This window comes from Hippoglossus stenolepis, chromosome 8 (genome assembly GCF_022539355.2).
Source record: "Hippoglossus stenolepis isolate QCI-W04-F060 chromosome 8, HSTE1.2, whole genome shotgun sequence".
Lineage (NCBI taxonomy): Eukaryota > Metazoa > Chordata > Actinopteri > Pleuronectiformes > Pleuronectidae > Hippoglossus > Hippoglossus stenolepis.
In genome coordinates, this window is record NC_061490.1 from 12,245,506 (window position 1) to 12,272,711 (window position 27,206).

The window sequence follows — 27,206 nt, forward strand, 5'->3', positions numbered from 1 at the left end:
TCTATTCCATCTTGGAACCATTGATCAAATAAAAAGTTAATTTTATTGGAATTATTTGTAAAAAGAAAAACATTGCTTTGACTGAAAAAGATAGTCATAAAATTAATAAATAACAAAGAAATTACTGTTTGGTTCGGAAAAAAAAGTCTGATCAAAATCAAGTCTTTAAATTGCGATGCATTTATTAAATATATTCTTAACAGCACATATGTATATGTTTGAAGACACTGATAACATTTGGATGGCAAAGAAAGATAAATCCAAACTGCTCTTACCACTGCAAATCACATTAGTATCACAGGGGTTTATTTTTGCACAAATGAAACAAGAGTAAATTAACATAGACCTACGATGTGTATCATCTTTTCGTTATAACGCAACTGTAACAGAATATGTAGCTCTACAGGTCTAATACCCAACCTCTTCATAGGTGCATAGAAAACTCAAACATGTAGCATAAGTGCTAACAGGCTGCATGTGACAAACAACAATTACCTGGCTTTCCTCTGCATTCCTGATGAGACTAAACAAAAAGGGAAAAGTCCTAAAAACATTTTGAGCTCAGAAAGGCATAGCAACATTTTCAATGAAATGTTTGTATTCAGAAGTTATAACTTATTGCATATGAGAAATGAACAACATCGCTGGCTCTGTGTGCGATTCAATAAACTGAGGGTCTGTGTTGTCGGATCCCCTAACTCGACCCCTGGTAACCACTATATAAAGAGAAGGAACACTTCAGATTGAGATAATATTCATTAAAAAATAGTTTGTTTCCACTGTTCATTTATTGCATGCAGAAACTCTTGTCCTCCGTTCAGAGGGGAAACCAAACCATTTATCTTCAACAGTAGACTGAATATTAAGTTATCCTTTCTGTCTGACTTAAACACTAGGTACCAGGGATTTCCGTGGACTTAACCTACACATATTTTTGTAAATCTTAGCAGAACCTTTGGACAGAGGATTTGTAGATGCATGTTGAGCTGTAATTTAACAGCAGGCGTGTGAAAGGGGATTTGAAGGCACACTGTATCTAAAAGAAATTGACTATAAGATATTTACACGGCCAATGCAACTGATATTTACATACAAATAATGATATTGGCAAATCTTACTGCAAAGTCAATATATAGCATTCAAAGAAGAGTTTTGGTGAATTACAATACTTCATCACTGCATCATAACCTTCCTATTAACATTCCTGTCAGAACACAAACCTAACCGTAGTATTAGTTGAGGCGTTAAATCAATCAATCCTCTACAACAAGAATTGTACACGTACGCTCCTGCAGCTCAAGTCACTCTTTGGCAGTTCTTTGTTACGTCCACCAGGCGTCTCCGTTCGCCTACAGAAGGGTTCAGAAGGAGGAGGTCGTGACAGGAGAGGAGCAGCCGGGCTCGATGTTCTTCAGGTGGCAGGAGTGGCAGAGGAGGTGGCCGTTCAGGGGGTAGCAGCGGTGACCCTCCTCGTCGTTCAGCTCCTTCTTGCAATCCTAAGGAACATGAGAGGGATGAGAGGGATGAGAGAGACGCATCCACTGAATGAGCCTGAGCCCACAGAGTAGAGGATAATTGCTCCGCTCTGCATTGACCTCATTTTCAACCACTGAAGGATCGCCATGCTAAAATAGAAAAATACCCAAACTGAAGGATTTGCACAGCAGTGACAGCAACAGAACTGCAGAAGTGCAGGCATTTACAAAAATATTCAAACTTGCCATCATTAGTAAATATTTCAGTTCAAAGAGAGAAATCTGTTTGCGAAGACAAAAAAAACTTGATTATCCTCGTTGAACAACTTGAAACTGATTTTATTTACATGAAGTGAAAGAACAGCATCCAATGGAGGCTTTTGGGTAAAATGATGAGATAGTGGTGATGAGGTGTCGCACACCCGCGTTTCTTCGGCAGTACGAAATTATCCCTGAGACTGTAATTAAGATTGTGGATCTTTTCATCATTCATTCATGATTACTCCTAATGAGCCATTCAGATGGTCTCTGGCTCGGTGCCACGAAACCAGCCTGTTTTCAGTTTGTAGCAGCGTGTCGACTGTTGTTTCCACCCACCTCACAGTGATAGCATTCCACGTGGTAGTCCTTGTCCATGGATACAACTCGAACGGTTTCATCAGACCCCTGGAAAAGAAATTCAGAGAGAAATAAAGGCAACTGAAGCCAATCTCGCCAGAAGACAATCAACTGCCCCATTGTGTTCCACTTCTCAGTCTGACAGAAGCTTCAAAAGTCGATAAAAAAGCACAGGAATGTAAGCCAGCAGCTGAATATTCTGCACTTTAAACTACTCCATAAAGCATATTGAAACTAAAGCCATCACTTGAAGCACAGACCCACTCTGCTGCTGAATTATCAATACAGTTTGATTGTATTTTCTGAGTTTGCTGCTGAAAGAACTCAGGTTCTTACAAATCTGTCTGGCGTTCAAGACCTTGTATCTTGAGTCTTAAGTGTGAGCTTTGTCCTTCTGATTTTCAATGACCACAGAGAAGGTTGTTTTTTTTTTTTCTTCAGGAAACTTGCTTCAGTTAAAATATCACAACATCGGCCAGAAAGGAAACTCCCCTGAACATCCGTACAGCAGCATGAATGCACAAGACACTATGACTCCCCTAAACACACACACACACACACACACACACACACACACACACACACACACACACACACACACACACACACACCACACGCGCACACACACACACAGCACCTCTTCCTTAAATACCGGCCTCATAGCCTACTATAAGGGCAGGTCAAGGTACATTCCAGCAAAGTCAACTCTAATTTTTGACATTTCTTTGCTTTTGCCAGCATGTCCTGTGTGTGTGTGCGCGCGTATGTGTGCGCGTGTGTGTGGGTTTGAATCATACTTCCCTCAAAGCTAGATTAGCTCATCTAAATTCAGAGTTTGGATCATTCGTGAGTCAACACGAGGAGATGAGGATTTAGAATCTGGGTTCCTGTTAGCTGGAGGTCAACAGGTAAAGTTGACCCCCTTCTAGACGCCACTACATCATGCTGAAATTCATCTGACCTTCCTTCTTCAACCCAACTTGTCTTTGGCAACACCTGATACTGTATCACCATCAGTGCCCATCGTAAATCTGACTGTTACTCAAGTTGACAAGAGGGCGAATCATTGTCTAGGGTCCAATTAAAACATCAGTGAAGTGACCACAATGTTTTGTGCATCTTGGTTGTACTTTTCAGTCACATTTTACACACGAAAAAAATGGCATTTACCACTAGTTAGAGTTTATACTTAATATTTTTGAGTTATCAGAGTCAATTGTGTATATGTAAACTTGTAAACTTGAGATATTGTGTAACTTTTAACTGATTCTGGTGGCCTGAAGATTAAAGGATTGACCATGAACCACAACATCCCTGGTTTGAGTCTGGTCAAAGCTCTTTGCTGGACATAGTTTTACATCTTTCTTCCCTAATTTCATGTTATCGCTCTTCTGTCAACTCACATAGAGCCATGACCTTCCAAAAATATAAAACATTATTTCAATAAACACATTCTGCGGCTGTAACATGACACAATAACATGCAAAACAAGCAGCATACTCCCACTTCATACATGATACATACATATGTGGATGGTATTAGTATTGTAATACATATCACAGTATTGCCTAAGGATCATTGTGCTGCGGTAACTAAATCATATAATTAACACTTACATTCCAACACAAAACCCTAATCATAAAAATTGCAATGTCTTTTTAAAGATAAATCTTTTAAGCTGTGTCTAATTTTAAAACGTAAAATTGTATCTTAAACCTCTATATAAGAGTAAGACGAATGTTTTATTATTATCCAACCCCAAACACAGGCTGATGTTATCGTACCTCTGAGGGCAGGATGGGCTGATTACACGCTGCACATTTCGGGGCCAGGACCCTGTGATAGTGAGATAGAAAGAGACAGTTATTATAGATCTGTTTGTCCTGCACTCAGATGACACAGACCACAGACTATAAAGGTCACAGTTCATATCTGATGTCCCTCTCTAAACCTTTAAACCCATTTGGCCTTCGCCTCCCTCTCTCCTGCCTCAGCCTAGATTCAAAGTCCTGATTCGACTCGGGAGATGCCAGGTTTGCAGATGTGCTGGCTTCCCCTCACGCACGTGATTCCCCACAAAATCCAGAAGGGAGTAGAAAAACAAAAAGCAAAGTGAATTCATTATTTCCACACACATGGCTGGCACCTGGATGTCTGAGGGAATAACAAAGGGGCCTCTCAGTGTGGATGGGCATAACTGCGGCTAAAAGTCAAACACAAACTGTATACACAATAAGGTTTGTCTGATTTGATCAGCGTGGAGCACATGTGGGAGCCGCCAGACGGTGATCGGCCATGTGCTCGGCTGCACAGTACACACTGTCCCGGCAGAGAGAAGAAACGGCTGTGGTTGCTTCACAGGTTGAGGTACTACAGCATCCTAAAGTGGCTAACAGGCACAAAGTCAATTTTCCTCACAAACGTAAATCTTGTTTTTTTACTTTCATTTGTGTTTGTCTGTCACTTAGCAGCATTCTACAAAACTACTGGACTGGTTACCACAGAACTTGGTGGAAGGATGCGGTATGGGTCAGGAAAGAGCTTATTACATTTTGGTGCGGATTCTGGATTTTTTTTAACTTTCCTTAAAAATTTGAGACAGGGCATTTTTCTGATATTTTCACAGACTTTCTAGGAAATAATTCAAGGATCTGGCATATTTAGAGGAGTGATTGTGTTCAATTTGGTGCAGCTTGATTGAATTAAGCTGTTAAGGCGGAGGTATGCGGAGGTATTAGTTCTACTGAGTGCCATTCTAGTTCATTCTGACATTTGAAGCTGTGTATTTGTCCTCTCAGAGCATGTTACTGTGGAGATCAGACGAGTGGAGCTGCATGGCCACTCTTCACACCTCTAACTGGACAGAGGCCTTTCCTCCCTTCCTCCCTCCCTCACTCCCTCCCCCTGACTCTGCTTTCATCCCTGACAACACTTCTCATGTGTCTGCCACACGTGTCGGACAGAAACTCAACTCGTCCACAGGGCGCGAGTTTCTCAACCCGACCCCACAGTAGCTTGAAAGTTAAAGGGCTGCGCTGCGATTGTAACTTGGAATATGAAACCGAGACATTTCCTTAGTGCCAGGCTAAACTAATTTAACACAGATAAATTCAGGTCACGCACTCGTGTTATTTTTGAACTACTGGGTAACAAGGGACACTCACCTGTGGTAGTCTTTGACACAGTAGATCTTGTTTTCAGTGTCCACAGTGAAGGGCACTCCATCAAGGCTCTCGTTACAGACGACGCAGCGGAAACAGCCGGGGTGGTAGGACTTCCCGAGGGCTTGCAGGATCTATACAGACAGAAATGAGAGAAGAATATCAGGAAATGAATTCACTGCTTTATTCTGCTATAACTATCCAAAAGAAAATAGTCTATGTTTTCAGATTAGATTAATTTTTAATAACCCCTGTGGATGTATTGTGTCATAACAGCAAACACGAAAAGGACAAAGCTAAGAATAACTCTCCTTTGGCAGATTTAACATGCAGGCAGGCTTTATGTTGTGTGAGATAAAAAGGAACATGAACATAACAAATAAGAAAAGCTCTCACTGATGATTTCTGTTGTGAGATACAGAAAGTTATATGTGATTAGATGAGACTACTTCTCCTCTGTCTGCTGGACTGAGAACCTGGGTGGAGTCATGTCAGGAGGCTTTCTGACTGGATCACATGTTTTGTGCGCGTCTGTTGTTGTTTTTACCCATGAGACCGTGTGTGTGTGTGTGTGTGTGTGTGTGTGTGTGTGTGTGTGTATGAGAGAGTGAGAAATGCACATACAGAGCCAGTGGTTCCTCCTGAGTGTTTCTCCAGATGTACCCACAGAAAGCTCTTTTAGGGTGAGGTAACACTAAGTTTCTGCTGAGATCACCTGGCTCGGACCCACACATACACCCCCACACCCCCACAGACACAAACGCACACACAACTGGAGAGAAGTAACAGACACTCACCATGTCCATAATCAGATGTCCACAAGCGTTGCACTTGTCTGCAGACTGTTGAAAACCAGAGTACTTTAACAGACAGAGAAAAGACGACAGTGAGGTCATTGGAATTTGTCTCTTTAATGGATGACTGAAATTTCTGACTCTGTTTCAGACTGAGCACAAATCAGCTCCACTGTGTCTCCCAGACATTAACCCAAGTAGTGTGTGTGTGGTTTAGCTTAAGTATTTGTACTATAATTCCTCCTAAGAACGGCCTAAAACAACCACATGCTCGTAAAGAATGAATACGGTGTGGTCCTGAGAGTGGCAATGAATTGATACAGTATTTGAATAAGCTTTATTATTGCTTATTATGCATGAGCAGTGTCAGTGAGGAATGTCCACACTAACACACCGATGCTATTAACAGGACATGGAGGGAGCAGAGCCTGAGTAAATTTAATTTAGTATAAATTTAGATTTTAATTGAGCAACTCTGAGCTTTTGGTGGAAGGGCCATATGTTTGTTTTTTTATTAAGGAGAAGGCTCCTGGGGTAAACACACACAGAGCCACTGACAGTGTAAATAAATGTTCAAATTAAAGTTGGGAAATAACCAAAACAAAAGTGGTTTGGTGTTCACACTATGGCTGTAAAATACATGCAGTCAATTACAACAAATTCTCCCAGAGGGCGGCAAATGTTTTTGCAAAGTACATACAGTCAGTGGTGGGATGTAACAAAGTACATTTAATTTTTTACTGTAACTAAGTACATATTTCAAGTATTTCGGGTACTTTTCACTTTATTTTCTACTACATACATCAGAAAATATCTGTACTTTCTACTGGTCCACTGATCCAATCAGAGTGGGCAGGTAACATAAGTACCTGCCTCCTGCAGCAGCAGGAGAAACACCTGAGAAGGATTTGGAAGATGCCGAGACTCAGTCATTATATATACGCTGAATACGTATTTAAAAGAGATAAATGATGGAGTCTATACAATATTTGTATTAAAAATATATGCAGTAGACACAGTTAATGATGTAGTAGACTATTGCATTGGGTAATTGGTTGCGGTCAGCAAGTACTTTTACTTTGTATTCTCTAAGTATGTTCAAAAGCAAGTACCTACTTACTGTTACTCAAGAACAAAAGTTAATGTGGCACTTTTGCTCTCACGTGTGTTCCTTTTTGTGTATTTATTTGTACTTTTAATACAAGGAAGGTCAAATATTTAAGTACTTCCTCCACCACTGCATACAGTCACACTGCACTGATGTGACTGGCCTGACTGCCCTCCATCCTATAACTGCTTCTCTAGTTACTGACCTCCTTCCAGTCCCACCCAAGGGAGGAAACTGATATGAATGATCTGCATTAGATGCAAGAAACTGGGTCAAAAGGAGAAAGTCTTCTACCCAAATAGTGCATTTAATTTGAAAGGAGATATATTATGATATATATTAGAGAAAACTAATAATTGTGATTAAAAGTGAAGAATCAGGATTATAGAGAGATTTGTAAAACAACACACGACAGAGATGTTGTCCGGGGTGACCACATACATCAGTAGAGGTAAACTAAGCATTGATTGTGCATCGACTTCTCACCAGAAAGTCCTCTTCACAGAAAACCTTCCCTCCGACATAGTAGAAAGCCTTCCCTCTCAGCTTTCGACCTGCAGAGACACAGACAGAAATGTCAATTTTTATGATTTTTCTAGAGAAACACAAAGTGTGATCTGCATCTGGAAGTCTCGAAGTGAGATACAACAAGTTGAGCCCAGAGAAGGTAAGTCAGTGATGTGATGGTGGAAAACCTTTAGTGGAAAATGTTGAACCCGGTCTCAGAAAACAGTTACAGCACTAATGTTTAAAGATGGTGATGATTAATTACAACCATTCGAAGGTAATGGACCCTTTTGCAATATTCATTATATCTCGCTGAATCCAGGCAGATAAATCACATACACAGATCAATGGTGTGCCGGTGTCTTAATATAATTTTGCCGGGGCACAGCAGGCTGCAGAAGGACAAGGAAAACATCTGGATCAAACATGTATAATAAAAATCTGATTAAATCCAATTACGTGACAGGTGAAACAGATTAAACACTGGGCTGTATTGGATTTCATGACGACCACAGGCCAAAGAGCCACAACGACCCCTCTATTCTTCTCCTTCTTTGTTCCTCTCTCGTGTCTCTCCACACGCTGCGTGTGCTTCCTGTCTGACTGTGCGCTTTAATCGTTCTACAGTCTGGATCTGGCTTCTTCTTATAGCAACACACAGACGCAGCAAAAACCTCCCTGCTCACTTCACTTCATAGCTATTCTTGCCCAGGTCCCACAGGAAGAGGGGAACATTCCTCACATTTTCTGAGCGGGGAGGTGAGGGAGGGGACAACGCAGAGGAGGAGGAGGAGGAGGTTGACCTTGGTGAACAGGAGCGCTCTTTATCTCCCATCTCGTGCTCCATTTACCTGATTAGTGTATCAACATACACTCACACAGTCATTTAGCCACTAGAAAACACAACTTGTGTTACTTTATTCTTAAGGCAGTGGAGATCTCTAACTAAATAAGCCGTCAAGGGCAAAGTTACTGACTCCTGCTTCATGGAAACACTGTATCTTTTTTGAAGGTTTTTTTTCTTCCATGTGATGACATACTATAAGATTTGTTGTGCTTTCAATTTGCTGAATTACCAAGAAAACAAAAGTACAAAGGGATTAAAATGACGTTACTCATCTAATAAAGAGCAACAAAGAGCTCAGTCAAACAGGTCTCCTCTCTTTGAAACCCCTCACTGGTTCCTTTAAGTCCCTACACAATTAACTGACAGTCATAATGTAACTGTCTGAAGGAGTTAAAGAAAGCAATTAACTATTTCTCTTTAACAACGAGCTTGAATAATACTTTGAACATGGAAATAACACCAAAAAAAAAAAGAATAAAGAAACCCCATGATTCATCCTTTTAAATACATGGCACATGAAATTCCCTGAGCCAGTTGCTCACAATTACATTATCTTTAATAGAATAATAATGGTCACATAGCAACCAAGATCTTGCCAAAGCTAGTTAAGGCACAATAAATACTTTGAGTCATTTTGATCCGGCCGAGATTTCGAACTGGCCTCGGTTAATTACTGACAGATAGTCACGGAACTGTGTCCCTTCAGGAAAAAGGAGCAAATAAAGGGGATACAAGTGAGATATGAGCCATTCCTCTTCTTCACATTCCTGTCATTTTTTCCCCCCAGTGAGTCAGAGAGGGAAAGCTCGGCGCTTTGCAGACAGATAAGAGCTTAATTAAAGTCAGGAGTCAGGGCTGACGGTTTGAAAAGCACCAGCACCAAGTGTGACTCCTGCACTTTCATAAAAATGTAAAACACCGGTGGGACAGAACAAAATGCAGAGCCATTTTCTAATTAAAGCATTCTATGAATTCCCTTATGTAATCCCATTCAGAAAATAAGCAGGTCACGGTGACCCTGCCGTGACTTGCTAATCGAGCCTAAACCCTGTTCTCTCCTGAGAGTAAATTACTCAAGTGAGACATTTCACCAAAAGAGCCACAATTATTTTGTGTCAACGTCACGTCTGTAGACAGTTGGCTCTTATATTTAGTATTAAATTAACTCATCTGTTGTCCTGTTAGAGATATCTACAGTGTTTAAATAACCCAAACAAGGAGTTGTTATGTTATCATTCCTGTTTGTTTGTCTGTTAGTTAGCAAGATTACGCAAAAACTACTGTACGGATTACAATGAAACTTGGTGGAAGGTATGATTCAGGGAAGAACTCTGAAGAAATTTTGGTGCAGATCAGGATCAAGGGGGGAATCCAGGAATTCTTCCCTTTCTTTAAGATTTTGAAATGGGGCACTTTTAAGGTATTTGTCTCAGGGAATAAATCATAGATCTTGATGAAAAAAAGCTGGCATAGTTAGGGGACTGATTTCTATGCGTGTGTGTAATTTGGTGCAGCTTGATTGAATTTAAGGGGACTTGGCCTTGGCAGAGGTATGCGCTATACTGAACTCTTTCAAAGCTCTGTGCACTGAGAGGAATTCTCTCCGCTGGTCCGAGTCCATTTCTTTGACTCTGAACAACACCTGGGACATTTGGACAAGGCTCTGACATTCTACCCACCAGATGTTAACATACCAGTGGATTCAAAACCAATCAGATCCTTGTTTGCGTTCTCCAAAGACTGAGGACTGGCCCGGGATGAGAGGCTGATGCTATGAAAGCAGAAACTGAGACTGGGACTGTTATTACACTTAAAAACACTTAATGTAGTTACCAGGAAGGCACATGCAGTTGTGAAGTCGTTTCAACCCGCAGTTCGTTTCACATACAAACTGGAATTGGGTTAAAAATGTTTAGTAAACAGACAGACGATTATCCTGGAAGGAAGTCCCCTCAAGCAGTGAAGCCCTGAATCCCAGACACGCAGCCTGAGCTCCCCTCGCTACCAGGAATGTCCCCCTGCCTTTCCATCACCTTGGGGGAACTGGTGGAGTAATGGCTTGGAAGGAAGTTCACGGTCATAAAGACCTGTTATACAAGTCACTCGAGGAGGAGGAAGATGAAAGGGGATGCCTAAAGTATTAAAGCACTGTATATTGGACTGCATCGTGTTGTTAACTGTGTGGGCACAAGCAAGAACACATAACGCATGTGTTTGTAACAGTTTGTATGGTGGCTGAATGTGCTGGGTGGAGTGCTCCCAGTTGAATGGTCTCGCTGCCCCATTCAATACCCCCAGCTGACATAACATTACCAGTGTCCTCCCGGAGCCGACCTACCGAGGGCCCCTTTGCCCGCACTCCTCCCCAGCTGAGATGCTTTTCCTCAGGGGGGCCGCTCACAGCAAACACAACCCTTATAACCCTCACACGGAGCAAGGTATGAGAGGTATGTGATGTGTAGCCCCCCTCCCCCCCACGTCAGACATCGGTTTCACTCAGAGCCGCAGTGTGTCTCCTCTTTCCCCTCTCATTAACACACACACACACACACACACACACATATAGGGGGGAAAGTAAAACAAAACACAGAGATGTTAATCATACATTTGGGTGTCTAACCAGCAAGGTCAAAGGTGCAGCGGAATGATGGGCCTCAGCAGGGGTGTGCCGCAAATACTCCACATACCCACAGTAATTGAGGGAGAGATTTTAATTGGTCGGAGTGGAGAGCCAGGATATGCTTCAGCTATAGAAAGAGACTGTCTCCCAGGCAGGAAGCTGCGGGTCAATTAAACATCGGACAACTGCAGCCACAGTTGATGTCTGGCTCCAACTAATTGGCCAGGTAAACTGTCTGAAGTGACAAAGTGAAAACAGAAACCTGACCGGAGCAGCGTTCGATGAATTATCCACTGAAACAAGCTAAACTGACACATAGCACACGGGTCACTGTCTCCACCGGATAGTTCACCTTGGAGCCGGGGAAATGTTATGTAACCTGACCTGTACATCTCATGAGATATAAGCTGCTTTCAGACATGCACTGAAGTCCAGACAGTGTCTTGGCTGTACAGTGTTTAGCTGTTCCTTTATCTTTTTGACGACAAGCTCAAGTTGCTGTAAAACATAAAGATGCCATGCAATACATAATAATAATACCTCATTAAAACATGATCTGTGGTTGTAAATGTCAATCTTTTTCAGTTTCAAACCCTGCAAAGGATTTTGATCCACTTCATAGAGTATAAAGTATGAATTTATACGTCAAACTATTCACCTGACTGATGGATGAATGAGGGCAGCAAACAGTCTTGCTCTGTGTGTCTTTGTGTGGGCTGGAGGAGTGACTGGCACACCCAGAAACCAAACACCAACAGTACACGACAGTAATCCCTAAATAATTGTGTGTTTTTGCTCTGGCCCGTGAATGACTGAAGAAGAAAGCACAGCTTTCGTTTGACAGACAAGGGTCTTTGGAATTCCTGGTAAGTCTGGAGTCTACTCGAGCTTTACATGTGAATCGAGCTGGGAGAAGAGGTGAAAGTGTCTGAATGGACTTAGTGAGGACATGCTGTGTATTTGTGTACTTACTGCAGGCACTGCAGGTGAAGCAGCTGTCGTGGTAGAGGCTCCCCATCGCCTGGCAGGCCTGGTTGGCTCCATGCACGGCCTTGTTACACTTCACACACACTCCTGCAAAGCAACACAGAATATCGGTGAGTCAGAGAAGTCACATAGTTACGTACTCTGTCATTTACTTAAGTTAGATTACACAATTTATGGATCTACTTCCCATCAACACGGGCACTAATGCATTCACACACTACATTAACACACACTGAACTAGAATAGCTCGAGGCTCAACCGTCCCTTTAAATTAATTCAAGCTGCACTACATTTCCTCCACTCAAAGACATCAGATCCCTAAATGTGCCAGATTTTTTTCCATCAAGAATCCATGAGTTATTGCCTGGGAAATTGGTGAAGATGTCAAAATGTTAAAGAAAGTGACAAAAATAGTCCAAGACACGCAGCTTTTTTTGGATTCCCACAAAAATTGTATGAATTCTTGTTTTGCCCAAGTTTTGGTTAAATCCGTCCTGAAGTTTTTTGCGTCATTCTGGTGAAAACAGAAGAACCAACAGATGGGCGAAAACTTAAACCTCCTTGGCTGAGTTAACTCTTCAAAGACACAAGTTAAAAAGTTTATTCATACAGAGGAGTCCATATGTCTGAAACTACTTTCCCATTCATAACCCAGGTTTCATTCTTAAATTATCGTAGCAGGATCAGTGAGAGAAAAGAGCTGCGGAGGCTCTGATTTAGATCAAATGGAGAGAAAAAAACATCACAAGTCTCAGGAAACTGGTTAGCGGGCTGGATCATTGAAAGAGGAACTATATCAACGTTTGCTTGTTTGACTTGGCTAAGAGACTGGGAAGTGTGTTGATAAAGACTTTGAAAGAAATCAAAGAGGTCCTACCCAAACAACGCACACAGCTAGTGTGACTTCACAGGCAGACATCAGCGTCTACTTAATATTAATCCATTCACTCATCCAAGCCAAACAGATTTGTAACAGATGGAGAAGACTAAATGAGTATAGAAAAAAAGAAAAAAAGAAATACAAATAAAAGCCGAAGTAAGATTTGGTGAAGAACACCAGTTCATTACATAATCTCTACTTTGACTTTGGACAGCTCATGAACAACCCAGAGTTTCCATGTGATCAATTAATAACTTTTTTTTTAATCTGCAGCTACTTAAAATGCAACTCTACCTTCCTGACTCCTCACATGAAGATCCCCCCACCTCCCTGTCAATCCCCCTCTGTCTCTGAGCATGCACCATATGATGAGGCATGATGTGACAACTGACATATAGACAGTGACAAGTGAGAACCACTGTCCCTAATGGGCTGTCAGCTCGATGCAGAATCAATCAGATACGGTAGGATATGACCATCAAATAATGAAGTATTAAGTTAAAGTCACAGCGACTGAAGGCGTGTAAATGGAGGTTGAAAGCGAGTTTTCTCTTTTACTGCGAGGATGTGTGCGTGTGTGTGTACGTGCAAGAGGTTATTTGGGTGTGTGTGTGGGTGTGGGTGTGTGTACGTTTTTATAGAAAAACTCCCCAGAGACAGAGCAGAGCTCAGCAGAAGAGCCCGGCCCAGCCCAGCCCAGCCCTGGTCCTCCTCGAACACTGACAAAGAGACTTCTGTTTCCAGTTTATCCAACACACATCACGCGGCAGCCTCCCCCCAAAAAAACACACGCTGTTACATTTTAATAACCTTCTTCAAATGTTTCTCCTCTAAGACACTCAGCAGTGCAACATACAATTGGGCTATATATAATTCAGCTAAAGCCTCTCCTAATACCACAACAGAGGACACATCATCGGGGCCCTGACGGCTGGAAAGAAGATTTAGAGATAATAGCGGGATATTATTAGAAAGCTGAAGAATGTTGCTCTTATGTAAGCTATTTTGTTTACATGAAAACACAATAAAGTGGTCATGGCCTCAAACTCCTGAAATAAATCAGGGAAGGTCCTTTAAATCACATTCTTCCCAAGCTTTTCTTCTTTAAACGTTTACTACAAGCACTTCACGTCTGAGAAGATTCCCAGGAAAACCGTATATAACCAGAACAGTACAATACAATACAGTAAAGTACAGAACTTTTTCAAGGGCACTGAGCCTATGACGTTTGTCCTTTAACAATATTTATAGCTTTGATTTGTGCGCCCCACGAGAACAGAAATGCAGTTAAGGTCCGTTCTCTCGTCTCTTTTCCTGCTTGGAACCAAACATTCCTTGTTTTAGTTCATAATCTTCTCACCGGTTGAGCCACTACAAACTTGCTCTTGGCGAGAGTCCTGTATCCCAAAACAGTGCGATTATTCTGGGGCCTGACTTCTGGCTGCAAGTGGGGGGAGGGGAAGCAAAACATGGAGCCAAAACTTCAGCCCTCTGAACACACCCCACCCCTCACCGCCCTAAACTGTCAAAACTCCCTGGAGATGGCTGCTTACTGGTCGAAAAACCACTGAAAGCTAAATTGGCACCAAACGATTTAACGCTGCCTTTACAAGTGGCAATATGTACATCACTATCTCATTCACTTAAATGTGCATTGAAACAATAATTAAATGGAATCAACAACATCTCCGTACTAGATGAGTTTAACTATTAACACATTGGCAATTTGCTATAGATCTGTTATTTTTGAGCTATTTCACCTGCTTATCCGTTAATGTTGGGTAACCCAGTCCACTGTTTCCATCACGTTGGTTATTTCAAACTAGTTTGATTCTCTCTGAAACAAGCTTTCATGCAATCTATTGCAAATAATAACTTTTGAGTGTGAGAACAGACTCAACCTTACAGCTTATGGTTGTAGTGCTTGTAGTGTTGTCACTTCTCCAATCAGACCAAAGTATTCAGAGTAATACATATATTTTCAAAGGTGTGAGAACACGAAAGATTCCATCTACAACACCATAATCATACGATATAGTCCTAAAAGTAGACAAAACTACAAATATCACACTCTCATTCATTGAAAAGTACAATATGCTGTGTTGCTTATGGCATCGTTTTCTTTTGTAAACGCCGCACAATCAGACACGACACCCAGACATTAGTCAAAAACTGCAGGCCATACAATCAAACAGCAGCAGATGAGAAGAAATCACATTCTCGCTCTCTTTCTCTCACACACAGACACACAAACACACACTTGCACAAAAGATATCCTCTAAAAAGCCCGCCAAAGCAGAAGCCAAGATTCTCTGGGAAGAGTTAAGACGAAGCCTTCCACTCCACAGCCAGATGGGATAAATTAATCATCCATCTTAACACAACACTAAACGCTCCGCTGTGTGTGTCTGTGTGTGTGTGTGTGTGTGTGTGTGTGTGTGTGTGTGTGTGTGTGTGTGTTGTGTGTGTGTGTGCATGTGTGTATGTGTGTGTAAATCAGGGGGGAAGGCAGAGAACTGGGATGTCCCACCACTTCGCCCCTCTTGGATTAACTTGTCTATAAATCTCACTTCCTCTCTGATTCTTGTGGCAAAGGACAAAGAAGCATCCACAAAACTTGCCCCTAAATCTCTCACTTCGTCGAGCCATTCATTCACAGACACCGCAGACACCTCTTAACTTATCTGGGACTCCCCTCCCCTATTTATCTTCAGACCTCGTTTCTAAAATTCCTTGCTCCCTTCCTTCAGACATTCCATAGTGTTCCCCCGGTGCAGCCGTTTGGCACAATACTCATTTTCCCAGAACCTCCGGCTCCAGTAAATCCAATCGGAACTCGTTCTATGGCTGGGACCTTTGATCAATCCAAGAATTGTGTTTAGACACAGCTCACTAGATCCGGTAAACACCGCCATGGCACTTAGGTCCTGATCCACAGAAATGGTTGCTGCCATTCAATAACCTAACCTCTTTCAAGCATAAATGGGATTTTACAAAATGTGACAAAACAAGTGCTTGGAAAATGTGTCTTTTTTAAACTATCTTTCTATATAGCATTCCGACGCTAGACACTAAAGTCTTGTGAAAGGAATCTTGCCTACACAAGTTTTTTTTCTGGCATGGAAGCGTGACTCAGAGGATGAGCCATGTTCTGGTGGGAAAGTCCTCACTGGAACCATGTGTAGGCAATGTGGGAATGTGTGTGTGTGTGAGTGTGTGTGTAAAAAAAGACATACAGGACACGGTGTTACTTTAAATCCTACACGTATGCTGATTGAACACATTCTCCCACACATCTGTAATGTTCAACTCACTGTGCTATTTATGAGCCTTGTCGTGACAGAGACGTTCTCCAGAACATCTTTCCTTCACACAACGATATGAGCCCACAGGGGGACGGCTGTCGATTACAATCACGACATTCCTGCAGGAAATACCTCCTGTGAGGAGGCATGGGGTATGTATGTATGTGCTGTGTGTGTGTGTGTGTGTAATGGGGATGCTTTGTGGCTTTGAACCCGCCATCACCCATCTCACGCTCTCCCACTATCTGCCTTTCCTGAGGCGGGACATCCCCTTTTCATGAATGGCCTTGGCCCCAAACACGCGAACACCCCGTTTGTCTGTTTGCAACGCACGCAAACACACACTGGGCCACGTACAGTACACGTCGCCTATTTATCTTCATCTGTCAGCTGCTATCACAGCACAGCACTTGTGTTATTTCCTTGTTCCATTAATTTCCTGATAGAGCTACTAAAGCGGAGATAGAGCTGCTGAGTGCTACAGGCGCTAATATGAGCAACAGTATTCAGATGATGGGCAGAAGTAACAGTCACAGGTGAGGCTGCCATGCTCACTGAAAGAAATCTGCAGGAATGAAATCATTTTAGGGGGAAACGTGGATGCCACTGTCAGTCACTCACTGGGGATGTTCAAACAAGCTCAGACTTAATGGAGCACAGACCTGACCGAAGTGATCTAGCTCTAGCTGAAGAGTTAACTTTATCAATGTTTTGATGCCAGTACATTTCTGGGAGGAGATAAGAGGATAGTGATCTTCTTTCTGTCCCCGGCCCCCTCCTCATGCTCTTGGGTTTGTTGTAATGCTGCCAACAGGGCAGGCAATTAATCATTTAAAAGGAGACATGGAACAAATTGGAACATTATTATTTCTGCGTTCCACAGGACGAAAAAAATACTCTGGTGTCTGCCTAATAAGTTCAACTATTATATCAGCAAAGACCTTCGGGAATGCCACCAAACAAACACATAAGACAGCTCGGTCGCCCTCCAGATTAAGTCTGTGACAAAGGATGCCTGTGTGTGCATGTGTAAATATGAAATATATGAGACAAGTGGATGTATGTTCTGAACCGTGAGTAGGCAGCTCTCTTATTCAATGGCCCTTACAGCAGTGGTGTGACTGACAGAAGCCTCCTTGTTGGTGTTGGTGGTCTGAAAAGTCTTACCAAAGTAGTCGGCCTTTGGCTGGGCATCCATCTCTTTTTCCAGACGTTTAGTGAGAGCTTCTAATTTTATTTCAGCAGCCGAGGGCCCCTGATCAGGGGGTTGCGTGAGTAGAGACTGGCAGGGTGGCTGGGCAGCCCTGGGGGAACGGAGGGCCTCGGCTTCAGCAATGAGAGCCTGTCCACAGCTCGGTATTTGGCTCTGACCTTGACTCTGGCTGCTGCTTTTGGAGACAGTGGTATGGCTGAAGGCAGCAGATGCCACCTGGACCTTGGGTTGAGGTGATTCAGGGGGTGCAGGTTGGACAGGGGAAGCTCTGCCAGGGCCATTGTGGATGGGAGAGGATCTTAAAGTTGGAGAAGGTGGTGCATAGTAGGCTGCAGGCTGCGTGGAGGACTGATGCACGTGGAAATCTGCTCCCCCTGTGAAGGCACTCAGAGGCAGGGCGGGGATGAGGTCTGGTCTGGCAGAGCCAGGAGGTTCTCCGGCCCAACCCCTGACCGGCCCGGCAGAGGAGGGTGGACTCCTGTTTACAGAAGCAGGGATGCCAGCCTGGCTCTGCTGGGATGGAAGGCTGTTGACGGTGGGGGGCGCAGGGAGGCGCGGGGGCTGAGATGAAGTGCTGCTCTCAGACGGACACGGAGAGAGCTGGCTCTCCCGGCAGGGGGCCCAGGCGGCCGGCTGGCTGACCGGGTGACGAGCATGTGTGGGCGCGCAGTGAGACACGTTTCCTGGGCTCGGAGGAGGAGTAGGGCTGTTGTTCTGGTATGAATGCGGCTCCTGGTTGTCGTAGCTGTTCCCGTAGCCATATGCCCGCCCTGCTGGAAGCTCACACTGGACCCCCGGGTGATGTTTATGGCCGTCAAACGGCGCGTACTGACTCCCGGTGCCCGACGCAGGGCCGGAGAGCATCGGGGGCTTCGCTGCCGCCTCCCCCGGCTGCCTGAAACTGTTGATGGGCGGCCTGTCTTTGGTGTAATAAGTGCTGCTGTGACCTCCATTCATTTTAATAGCCTGGGTGGTTTTGGCCATCTCCTCCTGGTGCTTCTGCATGTGGATTTTAGTCATTTTAGAGGCGAAGACCTTTCGCGTCTCCTCAAAGTCTGGGTTGTTTCCCGCATGACTCCTCGTCCGAAACAAACCATCCCGGGATGCTTCGTACATGTTCAGGTCCTCGATGAACTTACTCGCCTCCAGTCCCAAATCCTCGTATTTATCCATGGTGGAGATATTAAATATGTCCGCTGCGTCAAAGTGAAGTTCCAGAGGCTAAAGCCGAGCTAAAGCCCCAGCAGCCGGTTAAAGAGTGATACTTCCAGGGGGAGTTATTCGCTCACGGTCCGGCACCTCGGAGTCTTCACGGGTGACAAAAAAAAGGTCCAGATCCCCCAAAGTAAAACGTCTCTCTGCTGTTTCTAACTTTTTTTTTTACCGTCCCTTAAATCGTCCAGGGTTAATGAATAAAAGTTGAAAACTCCGCGTCCACCCCCGTGAAAGTCCTCCTCCTCCTCCACCCTCCGTCCGTCCGGCTCTGCCCCGAACAAGCCTGCGTGTGTCTGCTTATAACTGGGAGCAGATCCCGGATCCGATAGCCTGGACGACCCCTCACACCGCCCCCTCCTCCCGCTGTACAGTCCCAGCAGGGAACCCTCATCCAGAATTTTTTTTAAAAAAAACCTTACCCACCCGCACCCGTGTTAAAAACAACCGTGAAGTACTTTTAAAACATGTTGTTAAAGCCGCGACGGTTGATGAGAAGTAGTCCGCCGCTGAGCACCGGAGCGCGGGGGTAACCGAGGGAGCGCGGAGCCGTACGTGGCCGCCGGTCTGTGGGTCCGTGGAAGAGTTGGGTCTGAAAACATGGAGCAGTTTGTGCTTTTAAAGGCGCAGCGCTGGAATGAAGCGGAGAAAAGCAAAAGTAGAGACGAGGACAGATCTGAGCTCAGTCATGCAGCTTTTCTTTTCTTTTTAAATAACCTGCTGCTTCTTAGTTTTTATAAAAATAGCTGGAACCTGGGGGCAGACAAATGTGTCGGCTTCCTCTGATCCTCCACAGCCTTTTGAAAACAGAGGCCATCACATCCTGTGTCATCTGTAAAAATACACACAGCAGGATGACTCAGCCGCTTCTCCCTGAGACAGAAAAACTAACTGCTTGAAGACTTTTAGCTTTTTGCTCCATAAAATTAAAAATGGATGAACCAGGGGGCTGTGGAGAATGTTTTCATTTAATGCTGCTTCTCTACAACTTTTTTTAAAGGTTCATATTGTACTTCAGCTACTTTTTTTTTTCAAAGCCTACAAAACATTTGATCTGCATATAGAATATTATACCACCCACAGACTGTAAATAAAGATGGACGATGCATCTCCACTTCCTTCCACTATCCCAAAATGACGCCAAAATATCCCGGATATGAACGTTACTAGCCGATGAGCCGGTGTCTGTGCAGTAGCGTTTTAAGGGTGGAACCGTATAGTAGCAAGGTCCCATCTATACGCGCTCTTGACCAATCATAAGTCTGTCTTAGCTGTCAATCAGGACATTTCACCCTGTTTTTATATCATCGAATAAGATATTAAAATCAAGATAACCAGTATCGAACAAACACTAGTGGGACAAGACCTGAAATGACAGAAACCATCTTTGAGAAAATCTTATTTAACGCGTACTTTGACGTTTTAGTTTGGTCCATATCCCATTTATTAACATGAGGGAGGGGGATTTTATGACCTGTACTGCAGCTAGCCACCAGGGGGCCATCGAGATGCTTTGGCTTCACTTTTGGGGAGCAGTCATGTCGTCCATCTTTATTTACAGTCTATAATACCACCCAACATGATACCAGCACTCTCAGTCAATTCCACCTCCTCAACTTGTATCCAACTTTAGTTATATTCTATTTTACAAATATTACAAGGGCCATTATCTCCATTGAAAATACATTTTGCTAATAGAAGGCTAATTTACATAGTTTTATTTACGTAATACATCTAATTCAGGACTTTTTCGTATATTGGATAATGATAATTGAACTTAAATAACAGGTTGGAAATAAAGGATACATGTAATACAAACAAATAATTTAAAATCTTGCTTAATATCGATGCATTATGCATATGCAACTGTGGATAACCTGTCACTTCTATTTATTGAAACAAGGCCATATAATAATGGGTGTGTTTTACCTACCGGGGGTGAAGGGGTCTATTTACAGTCCCTGTGCCCCCTGTGTTTTGATTGAATGACGTCCCACATTCCTGCTCGTGGAAAACACACACAGACACTGTGACCCCTCCACATTGTATCCTGACCCTGACTGGAATATCTGACACACAGTCTGGGTACAGGAGGATGAAAACATTAATCCATTCCCTGGCAAACATTTTATTTATGTCCTGGATGAAGCCTGTGTGAGAATGTATATATATTATCTGACAGCCCCTGGAAAAAATATATGGAGAGTATGCTGAGGGGGGGGGCTCCAGGCTGCTGCTGATGCTGTAGTTGAAACAGAGAGTTTATATGGGACGGACAATATAGTACAACGTTCCCTTCAAGTACCAGTTCAGGGTTATTATTATAGAAGAAGCCTCAGAGACCCTGATCTCATGCAAAGTGATGAGTATTACTAAAAAGCAGCGCAGCATTAACTGTGATACATTGTAATACATGCTGATTTGGCACATTCAGATGTAAAAAAATGAAATAAAAAGATTATAGATTAAATGTTTGAGTAAGTATCATATAATAAGTCTCTTTTTAGTTCAGGGATTGACTTCAAATTTAAAACTGTAAATTCTGACAGTAGCCCTCAACGTTACTGTCCTCGCATGTTTTGAAATCACCTCTTGCAATATCTGAGGGTCAAAGTTTCAAACATGTCCCAACACCAGCAGGGGATTTTTCTCTGGTTTCACAGTCACATTTTTTGTTCTTTTGTGACCTTATTGCGTGATTTAAGGAGGAATAGAAGGTTTATTTCCCATTGCTCAAATACTCCATATCAGATTTTGCAAAATCAAACATCACATTCAATAACTTTTCTCAAATAGATCGAAAATTGTTTTTCAGGAATACAAAACCTTATTGTCCTTTTATTGTGCTCTATAGGAAACAAGCAGTCAAGTCAAGCCAGCAGTACTTATATCAGAAGGCCCAATAAAAATAACACCGCACTGATTAGGAGTCATACTATTTAATTTACTGTGAGATAATGTATAGGAACATTTTCACAAAAGCATATTTAATAGCAAAACTAAGTCAAATTCAAATAGAGCAGCAATTTTAACTTTTACTTTTTAAGGCTTTTACTGAGATTCAGCTGCAGTACTGAGTCAGAGATAGCCCCTGTGTGCAACAGTTGTTCTGAGTGAATGGAAAAAAAATCCCAGTAAAGCATATGGAAGATATAGACTTATATGATACTTTCATACACATTAACATGCAGTAAAAACTACAACGTATGACTTATGCTGTACTATGGAGAGGTACAGTCATTAAATGAATAACTTTGGCATGTGTGGTTCCGTCACGTATGAGCCAAGAGTTCAGGTTTATCCTCAACACAATTAAAAGTGCTCGTGAAAACCTGCTCGTTCAGTGAGCTCACACAAAAAACATCCACGGATGACCGTATTACCAGCCTCGGGGTCACCCGCCAAGATAATGAGCTGAGGCATTACTGCATCGTCCTGTGAGAACATGCTGGACCAATCCAGGGGCCGGACTGGTGCAGTGGAGAGCGACTGTGACTGTGCACTCCACCCTCTCTTCTTTCCACCATGCAGCAGTTTCTCAAGAGGAAGCAGAGGGACTTTTTTTTTTTAAACTCCCCCCAAAGACAATTGTCAGTGTATATCTCATGTGTTAAGAAAGGCCGACTGTGGTCTGAAGAGAAAATGAGTCACTGTGGAATACTGTTGCCTATTCAATATTACCAGTCGTCATGGAAACTGCAGAGCGGACGAAAAAGTGTTAAATGACTTCAGGGGCCGACAGTGACAAAATTAATTAGAGGAAAATAGTTACAAAGGAACATTGTTCAGAAATATCTGACGTTTATGTCTATTTATTCAAGTTCAGCCTGAGGAGAATCCCCTGGCAGGTCTGACCCTCCTAAAACAGGGTTTGTGCCGTTGCTCATTTCAGTGACACTGCAACTTTGCTGAGCTCATTGTTCAGGCCAGTTCTAGTTCAGACCTGTTCATTGTGGGCCAACCAAGTGAAAAGGCAGTTGTGACAAGAGAGAAAAAGACCCAAGGGGTTTAAAAACTACTTCTAAAACTTATATCACACAATCTGAATGTGTGAAGATCACAAAGATGAGGTGACACAAGTACAAGACCGATTCATGCTTTGTGCCGTGACAGAATCTGGCTGAGATAAATGTCACAGAATCTGCACAGAAAATGCTGAGAATAACCAACACAGCTTTGGCTCTCTGCTGCCCTTCTCTTATTCCTGGTTTCTCTTCCTGTTATTCTGTCTCTCCTGATTCCACTTCCTGTCACCTGATGGTCAGAGATAGAGCGTAGAAATATGGGAAAAAGGGCTCGGAGGGGGATCAGTAAGGAATGTCTTGTTTTCCCTCCTGTCCACATCTGTTATAATAAAATAAAATAAAATCTCCCACTGCTCACATGATAACATACAGCATGATTTTATCAGTCACAAGCTGACTATCTAATGCTGTGAAAATAAGAAGCACTTCCTCAAACATAAGCTGACCTTGCAAAAAACTGCCTCGTGTTTTCAAAGAGATCACATTCATGCTTGTTCATCCACACTCTGATACCAGATATGACTTTTATTAGGCCGCTACTGAAACTCGTACATGATCCGGAGACGTAGGCACAACGAGCCGTGAAAGACAAACGCTTGTACATAACACAAAAGCGCTTATTCACACAGGCTGTAAAGAGATACAGCAGTGGGTGTACACACGGATGCATTTCAATGCCGCTGGTTCATGGGATTTAGACGGGGCAGTGCTGTCAGCTGAGTCACGTCGGTCCAGTGTTGAGACAGAGACGCAGAGCAGCAATGGATAACCATGATGTGGTGGTGAGCTGAAAATCCCTCTCTGACCACATTTAACTCTTTAGGTATCTCCCACAGGCCTTCAGATCGACAGGAGCCAAACAGTGGCCCCATGTATGGTGCTCAGAGGAGACCTGTCGCTACAGAGGTGGAGACAAACACTGATAAGGCAGATCATGAGTGCGTGACTCAGCCAGAGACCTCGGGGCTGAAAGGCGTAGGGCAGACGCAGAGGTGTGAAGTCGGGGTTCTGGGTGTGAGGCAGAGAGTTGCGTTTTTGTACAGGGGACTGTGAACGTTGACAGGAACCTAAAGTGATGGGTGGTTTTCATCGCGATTGTCAAGACTGACTTAATCTCACTTGGCAATTTATAAAAGGTCAATAAGAAGAAATAGCAGAAACACCCTGCTGCTTGAGTCTTTTATTGAAACCAAGAAAATATAAATTTAGACATATTTACATAACAGTTTTGACAATTAAAGCAACACCAAGTGACTTTTTAACCGGAAAATAGCAGCTTCGTTGATGGTGCTCTGACTTGGAAAAGGGAGAATGGTGCCGCTTTCATTCCCACTTCTCTACCTGAACTTAGGTTCTTGCTCCATGTAACTTTGGTGAGCAGGTACGATCTCCTGTGAGAAGTGTGGAACAGTCTGATAGTTGAAGCTTAAATTTCCAGGGTCAGTTCCAGCAAGTTCAAGAGCAATGCTTAATTTTAGATCAATAAAAAACAGCTTTTATACCAACATTCAGCAAGGAAACTTAAAATATGAGGAATTGTAAACAGAGTTTGTTGTATTTGTTACAGCGGCAGCTCTTGTTATTCAGGAAGCCGGGGATCATGGGTAATATCCACCATTCAGTTGTGTTTCAGTTCAGTGAGTGGGACTACACAGTTATGGTTTTTCTCCACATGAATACTCCAACACAGAGCCCAACAGATGTGTTGTGGCTGCAGAGGGCGCTGTTGCAGAGAAAAGGTTACACAGTGTTGCTTTAATATAAGCTGACTTCCGTCCTTTCTGACAGTCTTCATTAAGTCCACCTCTTCTGTCTGTCTCCTCGTGCAGAATCACTGATCGACAGGAATCTACAACTTAGTCCCAGTCACAAAACCAGTGGTGAACATCACTCATCGACGAGGAAGTTGACGAGGGCGGTCCTGGGGGAGAGGATGACTCTCTTGATGCTGCGCTCGCCAAGAAGCTCCCGACCGAGATGGCTCTCCAGGATCAGCTGCTGCACCCGCTCTGTGTCTTTGGACACCTGCAGCGGCACCGTCACCGTCCCGCAGGGCTTGTTGTTTATCTGACGGCGAGAATTAAAAAGAAGGTAAATAAATGGGAGAAGTTCATAAACTGTTGAGTCTCCAACTGAAAAAAAGGTTGTGCCATGTGGAGCTGTAGCCACAGTCTCCCTTCCTGACACGAAAGTCCCAAAATAACAGACTCCGCCTCTCGTTCCACATTTACACATAGTTAGTGGTAGGTATGGGAAGGGCACTCAGTCTGGTGTGTTTAGAAGCAAGTGTATGTGTGCTCACGGTGAATGGGATCATGTCTCTGGAAGTGGTTGAAAGTTAATAGCGTGTGCGTGTGCGAGTGTGCGTGTGCAAGTGCGTGTGTGTGTGTGTGCGAGTGTGTGTGTGTGTGTGTGCTGGTGAGGCCGCTCAGCCTTGGCCTCCCTTCTGGGACAAACCCAAGCTCATGATTAGAGGACAGACGGAGTGAGGTTGCCTCCACAGGGCCGAGGGCCGAGCCCACAACAGAGAGCTCAGTCTGAAGTAAAACCAGCATCATTATCATCAAGCCCCGGCAGCTCAAATATATGAATATGGTGTGTTCATGTGTGTATGTTAGTGGACAGGGTGTGTATGGGATTAAGGACTTTTTTGTGTATGGGATGCAGAAGTGAACGAGGGTGGAGGAATGAAAATGTGTAAACAAGGCTTATTTTTACTCACAGGCAAAGTAAATATGGGAATAGAAAGAAAGAAACACACACGTTTTCTTTTCTTTCAAGTAGGTCTTGTCTGTTTTGTCTCTCTGTCAGATTACAGAGGGAGAATCCAACCAGTGGAAGACAGGTGCTGTTAGTCAGCTGTAATGTCTTTGTATAAATCTGTGTGTGTGTGTGTGTGTGTGTGTGTGTGTGTGTGTGTGTGTGTGTGTGTGTGTGTGTGTGTGTGTGTGTGTGTGTGTGTGTGTGTGTGTGTGTGTGTGTGTGTGTGTGTGTGTGTGTGAGAGCACTTTCAAAGGCGTACAGAAAATCAGAGAGAATATCCAGCTGTGATGGGAAGCCCCAGAAAATCCACTTGAATCAGATCCAAGCCTCACACGTGCTAATACTGGCACATGGATGCACATAAACACCTGCATGAACGTGCACACACACACACACACACACAAACACGTCAGTCTTCACACTGCCCTGAACATGGACTCATTTAATAGATAAAAGCTCAAACTGCTTTAATCTGACTGTTTTCTTCCCAGCTATTCTAAAGGAACCCTCTAATCTCTTTATACACACACTCATGCGCGTGCACACACGAGCACACACACACACAGAAACCTGTTAACCCTATGGGGGGGAACACTTACCGATATAATGTATTCCTTTACCCCTTACCCTTACCTTAACCATCACATCTAATTATGCAACTTTAACCCTTACCCTAACTAAGACGTAATTCTAACCTAAAAAGAATCTTAACCCTGAAAAATATGTTTCTATTTCTGTGCCCATGGTGACAACAGTCCCAAAGGGTAAGTGTATTTAGGTTGGAGACCCCACTGGGATATAAAAAATAAATAAAAAAAGAGTGTTCATGCAAACACACGCACACATTTTTTTCCCTGATGAGGACATACAGAGCCAAACTGAGGGAGAGAGTCAGGAATAACACAGTGTCTCTGTTCCTGTCTTTTAATTATTGATCCACTTGTGTATTTAGCTTAAAGGCGGCTACTTGACACACACACACACACACACATATATACACGCACACACACACACATATATAAATACACACACATACGCTAATCACAGGTTCTCTTGAAAATTACAGACTTTGAATGTAATCATGGAACTAAGAGCAGAGAGTTTGAGTGAAAACGCCAGCGAATGCAGGAGCAGACGTGTGTGTGCCTGTTAATAAAGTTACTGAATGTATAAAAAATGAGCAAAGGGCTGTCGGTGAGTGAAAACCGTTTATTCTTTAGGTTAAGAATCAAGAAATATAAGAGCTTTTTTTCTTCAAACCTCCAGACAACAGAAAGAAAAAAAGACTGAAGATACCATGTGCTTACTGCCAGAGTGCATCTGGGTCTTTGTGTGTGGTTGTATGTGTGTGTGTGTGTGTTCCTACCAGAACAGACAGCTCTACAAAGTCGGGGGCCTTCAGATACTCAGGGTCCACAGTGGGCCAGGACTGTTGCAGGACGTCTCCTCCCCGCTGCAGGAGGGGGCTGAGGGGGTTTTCCACCTGGCAAAGACCTGGGGGAGATCCAGGGGGGAAAAAAAACACACGGGCATTATTGACAACACAATAAGATTACACACAAGGGAGATGGTTTCATATACTGAAGGACAGAGAAAAAAACCATTATACTTTTATTAGCTAAGTAGTGGGAGGATAAGGGTTTATGGAAACTGGACAAGAACAAAATAAACTTGTATTTAAGGATGACTTT

General features: G+C 43.2%; 2 protein-coding genes across 6 annotated transcripts in view; both read right to left on the reverse strand.

The window, feature by feature from the left end:
* Positions 1 to 159: 159 nt before the first annotated feature.
* Positions 160 to 19,512, reverse strand: LOC118113770 (LIM domain-containing protein 1). Of its 2 annotated transcripts, none has more exons than XM_035163751.2 (8): positions 17,470 to 19,512; positions 12,103 to 12,204; positions 7,643 to 7,710; positions 6,052 to 6,096; positions 5,258 to 5,388; positions 3,878 to 3,929; positions 2,073 to 2,141; positions 160 to 1,496 (listed from the first exon to the last, which is right to left on the reverse strand). In XM_035163751.2, the coding sequence occupies exons 1-8, from the start codon at positions 18,686 to 18,688 to the stop codon at positions 1,362 to 1,364; spliced, it is 1,821 nt and encodes a 606-aa protein (XP_035019642.1). In that variant the 5' UTR covers positions 18,689 to 19,512; the 3' UTR covers positions 160 to 1,361. The 2 variants fall into 2 exon arrangements, with proteins under 2 accessions (XP_035019642.1, XP_035019641.1); XM_035163750.2 differs by having other exon boundaries at positions 6,052 to 6,114; positions 17,470 to 19,511.
* Positions 19,513 to 23,917: 4,405 nt separating this feature from the next.
* The window catches only part of lars2 (leucyl-tRNA synthetase 2, mitochondrial), a 34,157-nt gene continuing 30,868 nt past the window's right edge, over positions 23,918 to 27,206 (reverse strand). For all 4 annotated transcript variants that reach the window (XM_035164265.1, XM_035164266.1, XM_035164268.1 and 1 more), the window contains 2 exons: positions 26,882 to 27,009; positions 23,918 to 24,819 (listed from right to left, as the gene is read on the reverse strand). In XM_035164265.1, the coding sequence (XP_035020156.1) occupies positions 24,640 to 24,819; positions 26,882 to 27,009 (308 nt within the window). In that variant the 3' untranslated portion in view covers positions 23,918 to 24,639. The remainder of the gene's footprint in view (positions 24,820 to 26,881; positions 27,010 to 27,206) is intronic.

What these genes read in the sequence shown, in the direction of transcription:
- LOC118113770 (XM_035163750.2), bottom strand. Translation starts at nt 18,688, where the DNA reads ATGGATAAATACGAGGATTTGGGACTGGAGGCGAGTAAGTTCATCGAG. An exon ending in GCCAAAGGCCGACTACTTTG is followed by an intron (nt 12,205 to 17,469) that starts GTAAGACTTTTC and finishes GTTGCTTTGCAG; the next exon opens with GAGTGTGTGTGAAGTGTAAC. An exon ending in GACATCTGATTATGGACATG is followed by an intron (nt 5,389 to 6,051) that starts GTGAGTGTCTGT and finishes CTGTCTGTATAG; the next exon opens with ATCCTGCAAGCCCTCGGGAA.